At 44.2% G+C, this 9480-nt stretch overlaps 1 protein-coding gene across 1 annotated transcript; it reads right to left on the bottom strand.

The window, feature by feature from the left end:
- Positions 1 to 172: 172 nt before the first annotated feature.
- On the bottom strand, positions 173 to 7076 carry c8h14orf28 (chromosome 8 C14orf28 homolog). Its single transcript, XM_006632382.3, has 5 exons — positions 6890 to 7076; positions 4797 to 5321; positions 3858 to 3947; positions 2892 to 3026; positions 173 to 2251 (listed from the first exon to the last, which is right to left on the bottom strand). Exons 1-5 carry the CDS (start codon positions 6970 to 6972, stop codon positions 2068 to 2070), a joined length of 1017 nt encoding a protein of 338 aa, XP_006632445.1. The 5' UTR covers positions 6973 to 7076; the 3' UTR covers positions 173 to 2067.
- Between the last annotated feature and the right edge of the window lie 2404 nt (positions 7077 to 9480).

The following is a 9480-nucleotide window of genomic DNA, read 5'->3' as shown; positions in this document are numbered from 1 at the left end:
ATTAGGAAGTCTAGATTTACGAACAATAATTCATGTTCAGATTTAGATTGCCAGTGCTTAATTGGAATTGCTAAGGAGGCCCACATTGTCTCCAAACATAATTGTGATCTGCGCTGTAGCATTTTAAGATTCACCTACAGTAGCTTCTCAGGTACAGTTCACAAAAGACAACTCAATTAAAACAAGAGTTTATTATGGTCAATACTTGTATACAAAAATATTTTCATTTTTACAAAACAAAATATATAAATAACTGCATAGCTAGTGATAGACTGTAAAAATCTTCTGCTTACGAACATAAGGAACACTACCAAGGTACTTTCCATAATTACAGAATATATCTGCACGTATTAAGTATTAGATGGATCATAAAGCCAGAAATATATATCAAAGCAGTGTCAACATGCACATTTTTGCAAAGTTAATCTAGAAGTTGTTAAGCTTACTTCATACTTCAAATTTAATAAATTAAATGTAATTGTAACAAGGGCATTAATGTGAAAACATTTAATTCTTAATGTTAAGATGTCAATATTACTGCGGTGAGTTTAAAAGATCATTATTCATAGTGGGGAGAAAAAAATCCAGAACATGTGACAAAGTAAGTATAAACTGATTTAGATAGTTCTCCTTACACATTTTTCATCGCCTTTGGTATGAAACAGGGGGCCTTCAGACACCAATTCAGGCTCTCCATCTACAAAGACTCCTTTAATCTTTATTTTGCTAGCTACCATGCAAAACATTTTATCTGTATGAAAAAACACAATGTTCCACACTGCTTTGATAAGAATAAACACCCCAGTGTCTTAACACAGCTCTTGTGCTTTTAAAGTTGTGACCAAGCAGAAGACTACCTCTACTGTATACTGATTACTTGCATTTGATCTGCAAATAGTTTACATGTACATTTCTAAGTATAGAGCCATTCTAAAACAGTTCACAGAGAACACCACAAAAAGAAACCAACTAGCAAAGCCAGAAGTAAATGTTTTCTGAATATGCTTCTATATATATTGCTACAACAGTGCACTTTTCAGACAAGCATTACCAAATTAAAAGCTTGTCCAAATAGATTCTGACTTCCCATCAGCACCTGTCCCCTGGCAGCCTAGCAATTGGTATTACTGTCCACTTAGGAAAAGCATGACCAAGTTAGTGTCAAAGCTGCAGCTATGGACACAACATTCTTTAAAGGGACTTTGCATCTTCAACAGTGACTGCACGGTGAGCCTTTTCATATCATCATATCTTTATTTCACACAAAGTGTAAGGTTACCCATTTCAACATTTGAGAATCTGGAGTTTGAACAGGAAAGAGATCCACAGTAGTGATCATGAAAATATTCACTGAACAATGAAATTAATTAACACTCGTAAGCTTGTCAATAGTGAAGCTATATCCCCAGTTGGTAGGTGTTCACCACCCCGCTCTGACATGCTATTAAACCTCTTATACACTAGCTACTCTCTAATGCAGAGTCTCAATAAGCACCAGTCTGATCTGAAATCAGAACTATTATAGTCCATACATATTCTTGGATTCCAAGCAAGCCCCCAAAAAAGCTATGTTTTGCGTGCCGAGTAATATAATTAACCGCAGTCTGGCAAAATAGGGCTCTAATGACAACTTTGGCCCAAGAGTTCTTTAAAGAAACAATGGGATTATGGAATAAATACATTTTTCAGCAAGACACCTAACCAATTCAGAACAAAATATCAAGGGATGCAACATTACCAACATATCTAACTATCCTGCCTGGCACTTTGTTTTTGTGCTGCAGCCTTGAACTGTAATTAATGTGACCATCATCATACCAACTCGCACTTCACCATGATGTATTGGAGTAGTGTACAATCAACACACACTCTGAAAACTATAAAAGGTATAAAAAAATGCAATAACAGTTACATGGAAATAAAATTCATTAAACGCATACACCAAAGTGTTTAATGTGTCAGTAATTTTCATAAAGGGGTAAAAACAAAAAAAAAAGGTTAACGTTCACTTGGGCTTCTGATAATGCCTTTTGTTCCCTGTCTTCCCGTACCCAAGGCCAGATGAGCTCATCTCTCCGAGGCACGGATGTAGACCAGTGAGGAGAGCAGCAGCAGCTCAGGAGGCTTATTGAGCAGAATCAGGTTGTCGTTGCGGAGTCCGTCATAGTGCATCCAGTACCCGTCAATCTGGAAGGCGGCTGAGTAATGGTGCTCCTCCTTGTTGAAAAGCGTGGCTCCCTCTAGCAAATACCTGCAGGTCACACCAGAGAGAAACGGGGCTCAGTCCAGGTTCATGTCTCCACTGGGGGCGGTGCGGTGGCTCTGTGGCTAAGGATCGCCGCCTGTGGCTACAAGGTTGCCGGTTCATATCCTGCGGCCGGCAGAGGAATCCTACTCCGCTGGGCCCCTGAGCAAGGCCCTTAACCCCAACTGCTCCAGGGGCGCCGTATAAATGGCTGACCCTGTGCTCTGACCCCAAGCTTCTCTGCCTGTCTTTGTGTCTCATGGAGAGCAAGTTGGGGTCTGCGAAAAGACAAATTCCTAATACAAGAAATTGTATACAGCCAATAAAGTGATCTTATCTTACATCATCCACCCCTCTCGTTTGGGTGCTGCGCTCCGCAGACAGCGGCAGTGAACTGACAAGAGGTGGAGACTGAGGCGTGCTTGAGGAGCGATGACAACCCCTTCACAGATCTACGCTAGACTTAAACCTCACACACTGACTGGCTTCAACAGCAGGACAACCAGTACTTCATGAATTTCCCAGCATCTATAAATAGCGAACGTACTCTGTTCAGTGGCTGCAGGCAGTATGTGTATACTTCCCCCACTGCACGACTACCCTTTTGGAATAGAATCTGGGGGGTAGGACAAAGCCGAGCGCCCACCTGTGTTCGGAGAGGGCGAGGTGGTAGGGCACGTACGCCAGCTCCTCAGACTTCCACAGCTGCATGTTTAAAATGACAAAGGGCGGAGGCCCGTGGCAGAACTCCCTGGGAGAAAACTCCCGCAGCCCGTCACACCTGCGGCACAGCATAGAGCACACTTCCTTTAGTACAGCCATCACCCCAGCACCCGCGGCCGCCCGCGTTCTCTTCGCCATTCACGTTCCTCACAGAACTTATATCGAAGGGCAAGACCGTGGACATTGCGGCGTGTTAGTGCCACTGGGAGGAAGGCCCTCCCTTCTGCCCGAGGCGGTTTTTTCAAACGAAGAGAAAACACAGGCTTGCATCTTGAACCCCACTGAGGTAGAACACAAAGTTTTAACAAAGAAATTAAAAATAGACGGGCAGTGTCCGGTATAAAAAGAGTGTAACTGCACATATCAGAGGTGTTTCGAAACCCTTCTATACTAGAGAAAGCAGATGCTACGTCATCATGGTAGTCCGCGGTGGAAATAGAAAGTCACCTGAGGCCCTTCACAAAATGACACACTGCAAACCTGTCACACTGACACACATACCAGACAAAATGAAAATGAATAGCATTGACCTACTATGTTGAGGAAGCAGTGCCAGAGAATTCCTCAGGATAATTTTAACTTCTTAGATGGGACTCACAGCTAAATGGTATGTGCCTACACAGTGCACAAACTGAATAAACCCTATCAATATGGTTATATATACATATATAATATAGAATTAAGAAAATCTCCTTCTGAAACTTAACACTTGAGATAACAATACTATAAGCTAGAGAACAATATATGCCTGTATATATATATATGTATGTACTGTACCTATCAGACACAAAATACACATTCAAAATGTAAAACTTTCTTCCTGAAATGGAAGAGGATAATGCTTCAAAATGCTTTTTTTGGAGGTCACCTGCAGAGTTTGCCATCTTACCCCAATTCCTCACATAGTACTATCTTAGGGCAGAAGAATTCATCCACTGCTGACTGAATCAGGTCTCTGTGAGGCATTTCATGTGGAGGACTGTAAAAGAAGACATTTGCCAAGTCATATTATTTAGCTTCGTAACATTTGCTTTTATTATACTGATCATTCTGTGGTGCTTTCTATTAAATGGGGCAAAATGTTAAAGTTGAAATATACTATGAAACAACAGGGCTAATGAATGTTAATCTGTCCCACTGATCATAGACAATTTGTATGATGGATGTAAGCCTGGTTGGGCTGGTTATGAGTATAGTTGGAAACTGATAAACCTTCCTTTGTAATGCTTCTGAGAACTCGGACAGCTATACTTCATTTCAGTGTGAAAATGTTCAGGGAAGAAATCAATGCACGCTTGCAGAGTGAGATATTTGTCATCTGTAAAAAACACTGTACAAAACACTTAAATTTAATTAAGATTGCAAGATTTTCAATAAAAACATTCCACACCAAGAAGTCATTACATCCGTGTTCAGATTTCATAGTGGATAAAAACAATACAAAAGACCTAATACTCAACAGTTTCAATTCTGTCCAGCGTCAAGATCTGAAACTATCTCGCAGGCTTCCTGCACTTCAACCGAGGTTAATAATTATAAAACCAAGTGAGAACAGAAATTTTTACTGGTGTTATCAACAATCTAGTATGTGTCTCAATTTCCCAGGGCAATCCAAAACTGATACCATACACATGATAAATTCACTGACAGCGTAGAAGACGATGAACGTTAAATCCTTATCACACTTCTACCTATTTTTAAGCAGAGAGTAGAACAGAGCGATCAGATTATGTGGGGTCTTCCTCCTAGTAGAGGAGTTCTTTTTTTACTGATCAAAAAGTTGCGTGATCAGTAAAAACGAAAGAGGGGGAAAAAAAAGTTAAATTACTTGATGTTTACTGTCCTTTGGATGTACTCCTGAAAGCGAGCAGGGCAGTTCCAGTTGGAGCAGTAGCTCTCCTGAATGGTAGACATGAGGTTCTCCAGGTTCTTGGTGAAGTTCTCGTGCTCGTTCCCGAACAGGTCAATCTCCAGCGCCGCCTTGTGGATCTCCGACCTGTACTGCCGCTTCTCCATCTTGTCCCAGATCCACAGCAGCTTCACCGTGGTGTAATTGTAGGAATCCATCAGGTACAGGAAGTGATCCACAAACTCCTTGCCCAGGTAGATGGACAGTTCCCTGGGGAAGGCCTGGTTTTCCCGCAGAATGACATAGAGCAGCATGAGGAAGCCATCGATGGTGCATGTGTTCTTCAGGTTAATTTTCACATACAGGGGGGTGCAGGAGATGGCTTTCCGCCCAGCCTTGATGGTGTAGACGCCCCCCCAGGGAAGAACCGGCCTCCAGAAGGACCGGTCCTGGTCTTCGTTGTTGTTTACAGAGGCACGGATTTCCTCAAACAAGGTCTTGGTCCTGTTCAGAAAAGGCACAAAACTCAGTCGCGCACAGGAATGAGCGGGAAACGCTCATGTTCACAGGAATCACGTCTTGTCGTCAGCATCCCAGCCCCGCCACCTCCTAACTGCTTCATCTAATTCAGGGTCGCGGGGGGAGCTGGGGCCTATCCCGCAAACAAAGACTGCAAGCTGGAGATCACGCACACACACTCCCCACCAGGAACAACTTTACCACCAGCCAATTAAGTTGACCAGAACGTCTGTGGACTATGGGAGGAAATCAGAGCACCCAGAGGAGATCCATGCGAACATGAGGAGAACATGCAAACTCCACACAGAAAGCTCCCCAGGGCCCCAGCACAGCGAGAGGCGGCAATGCTAGTCTCCTTCACCACAGTGCTGCTACATAACCCTGCAGCTCTTAAAATCCCACTAAACTTTTTTTTTCCAGAAAGCACACTTGCCTGCTTCGGGGGGGGGGGGGTTTCGCGAAAAGGCACACGGGCTTAACCACGCCTGTCTGGAGGGAGCTGTGCTCTCGGACCTCGTCCTAAGCCTCTTATTGCACAATACTCCACTTTGAGCCAGCCTTCGCTGGTAATTGACCGAACCAAAACCCGGAGCACAACTCAGACCTAGCCAGCTTCAAATCTGTTTCTGTCTCGGCTGAACACAAATTGAGGCAACCGCACAAAAAGGTAAAGGTTTATTCCCTGCTGAAAAGAGAAGAAAAGAAACACAACGTTTCGGCTGTGGAGCCTTCAATTTCATAGAGCGGATCTTCAGAGGGTATTGAATCTAAAGGAAAAGTATGCTTGCTAACATTATGAAACAGAAAAAAAGTTTTTAAGACTACAAACTAACGTCGTGTAACTAGGTCAGATCTTAAGCAGTCTAACGGCTGTGATAACCTAAAGCATAAAAAATATTTACGATAAGATAATTAAAAGAATACATCTATAGACTGACAGGATTTAGAAATATAACGCTCAGTTCTTACAGTTTCTCCACACTATTTAAAACTCCCGCTGTTTTACAGTAGTTACCAGATTAGTTATCAAGTTTTTTTTTTTTAAGCGACTAAAAGAATTGTTACAGCTTTTATTATTTCGGCCGCCCAATTACTGCAAAGACTGTTGAAAGTTTATGAAACGTCGTTATTTTCAGAATACCTTAACACTTTAAACGACTTAAATCTTTGTCGTTGCCGTAATGGCGCACGGTTTTCCAAATGGGTGGTGTTAAAAACAGCTGACGTACATGTTGCTATCTCACTGGACACTTTATTATTACACGATTCATGTGAAGAACGGGCGACTTCACAACTGCTTGCAACGGCGAAGTGTATTTTACACGGCCTCTGAAAAGAGCGATTTTCACTAAATATCACCACAAGCCACTCAAAACAGGAAAACAAAAAGACGGGCAGGCGCTCCGAGTGACGATTTTGACGTACGAGATCTTCAATCAGGGCTCGGCTGAGGTGGCTGACAGAGCGGCGGGGGAGTAAACAAAACAAACTGCCCGTCCCGGAGCACTGGGGCAGAAAGCGGAGTCAAACTGCGAGCCCAGCGGCCGACTCACCTCTCGGACTGCCCGCCCTCCGCGCTCGGGAAGAGGTTCTTCACATCCTGCGCGTATTTCACCGAGTAGAATTTACTCTCCATCGTCTCCGAGGTTTCTTCATGTCTTCGGCTCGGCCCGCCGCGTCGCACGGAGCGCTGGTGGGGTCTGTGTCCGTCACGGCGCCTGGCGGCCTGACTGACTGACTGACTCCCTCTGCAGGCCGCGGAGCAGCCCCACGAGCTGCACGTGCGTCACGTGCCAGCGCCGCAGAGGCTCAGACCTGCGGGGTGGGCGGGGCCTGGCGTCAGGCCCGGCTGCCAGCCGCGAACAGAGCTGTTGTTGTTATTATTATTATTATTATTATTATTATTATTATAACGGTGTTCCCTGGTGCTTCCAACAATACGACTTCGACCACTCAAAAGTACTTCTTATTCTCTAACTTTAATTTCGGGCATTCTCGGGAGTGTATAATGTATGTATTGATGACGGTTATTGACAGCACCTGTGCGGGGAGATCACATTCTGCCAGCTGTCCCAGACAGCAGATCAGATAGAAAAGTGAAATAACTTCAGTCAGGTCAACAGTGTCCCCAGTCTCTACACTGAGGTATTGCTTTGACAAATCTTGCCCACAGAGAAGAGCCTTACTCCTAGAGGAACGCTGTGTTGTCTGGTTTTTGCTTTATTATCGCAGGGTGATTGGTCTCTGTTTTCTGCTTGTTAATCTGCTTTCAGCTCTCAAGAGGTCAAATGGAATTTGTGATTGGTATCAAACCTGTTTTAGATTCTGTCTGAGAACTGACACAGGCCTGATGAACTGCCCTCATTCAGGTGTGCTGTCAGGAATATAACCCATAGCTCCTCTTCAGAAGGAATAAATGCACGTCTGGAATATCATTGTTTCCACCTGTGTCTGTCCATTGTTATTTGATCAACTAACAATTAAACTTCTGTTTAATCAGAAAAAAGCAACAAGCAGGCTGAGAAGAGGCTGTGTTTGCAGTTTACTGTTAGCTGAAGTTATTGGAAACACTCAGGACTGACTAGAGAAAGTTCAAGTCTAAACCAGCAAGCATCAATGAAGTCATCTACTAACTGGTACTGGAAGGGTTCATCGCAGCAGAATGAAGACCTGCAAACAGTGCTTGTGCAGAACCAGGGTGAGGAAACACTGATTCATCCATTTGCAAAGTATATTGTATGTTTTTCACTTTATAAACATTTTATTTGATTCTGATATTTGATCGGACACTCCACTCAAAGCACTTTACAAGTACTGGGGACTCCCCTCCACCACCACCAGTGTGCAGCCCCACCTGGATGATGTGACAGCAGCCATCATGCACCAGTACACTCCCCACACACCAGCTCTCAGTGGGGAGAAGAAGAGAGTGATGAAGCCACTTCAGAGAAGGGGATTATGAGGAGGCCATGATTGGTAAAGTCCACTGAGAAATTTAGCCAGGACACCGGGGTAACACCCCTAATGTTTTCAAGAAACACCCTGGGATTTTTTAATGACCACAGAGAGTCAGCACCTCCGTTTTACGTCTCATCCAAGGGACGGCACCTTTTGTTTAACGTCACTATACTGGGACATTAGGACCCACCCAGACCACAGGGTGAGCGCCCCCTACTATCCCCACTAACACCTCTTCCAGGCTCTTCCTACTGGCCAGGCTCACACCTGCTGAGCTTGCCAGTGGTGAGATGCAGGGTGATATGGCTGCCGGCATTACACTGCTACAACGTTTAACTTAAGTACATTATAAATCTGCACTTCCAAAATTGTCTTGAGAGTGGTCTAAACAAAAAAACAAAAGAGGGGGCAGAATCTTCTTTTTCCTCCATAAAATGGACTGTGAAGCCTGTTAAGTTTTCAAGATGCTGGAAGGTATTCACAGAGAAGTTGATGAAGGACTGAAACTAACTACAAAGCAACATTGCCGAAGCCGATTCTTTGGGATACTGTAAGAATTTCCCCTGTAACTAACTTCTAAAATAATGTACATTTCCTGTTTACAGTACAAGGACATTTTCATCCTTGCAGTCATCTCCTCCAGGGGTTTGTGCAGCACAGTGCCATCTAGTGGCTAACATTTAACTTTTCTCCTTGGCTAGCCAATCAGTCTCTTCAGGTTTCTGAGCCATAAAGTACAAAAAATAAAAAAAACACCTGGTTAGTGTAAGCAAAGTACTCCGAAATGAGTGTACCGTTTTTAACAGGTATTATTGTTGTTGCTGTTGTGGCATGCTCCCGGACTTCTAAAACAGCTTGGATTCCTGTTCTGCTGTGACACTGGATTCCACCTGAAGGCGGGCGTGGCAGTTCCACTGCTGCCTCAGCGCTCATGAGTGCTGCCCTCAGTTCCTGCTGGGGCTTCCCTTTGTATGGAGCCTACGCATGGCTGTGTGCTGTGGCCTCCTCCCACTGTCCCGGGACAGGCGCTCTAGGTCAGTTGGTATCTCCAGAGCCTGCCACGACGTGATGGGCTGCCAAGGGTGAGTTTGGCCTCGTTCCCCGTTGTCTCCTGGGATAGGAGCTGTCTTACTGTGACCCTGCCTTGGACTGAGCTTCATCAGATGGATAGATGAGCACTGGCTCG

The sequence above is a fragment of the Lepisosteus oculatus genome, chromosome 8 (assembly GCF_040954835.1).
Source record: "Lepisosteus oculatus isolate fLepOcu1 chromosome 8, fLepOcu1.hap2, whole genome shotgun sequence".
Classification (NCBI taxonomy): domain Eukaryota; kingdom Metazoa; phylum Chordata; class Actinopteri; order Semionotiformes; family Lepisosteidae; genus Lepisosteus; species Lepisosteus oculatus.
Note: the sequence above shows the minus strand (reverse complement) of the source record. Positions and strands in the feature narration are given on the sequence as shown.

Excerpts from the sequence above, each read along its gene's own strand:
- c8h14orf28 (XM_006632382.3), bottom strand. The coding sequence starts at position 6,972 with ATGGAGAGTAAATTCTACTCGGTGAAATACGCGCAGGATGTGAAGAAC. Across the intron at positions 5,322-6,889 it reads GAGGGCGGGCAGTCCGAGAG|GACCAAGACCTTGTTTGAGG; the intron begins GTGAGTCGGCCG and ends TTTTCTGAACAG. Across the intron at positions 3,948-4,796 it reads CAAAGGACAGTAAACATCAA|TCCTCCACATGAAATGCCTC; the intron begins GTAATTTAACTT and ends CTTCTTTTACAG.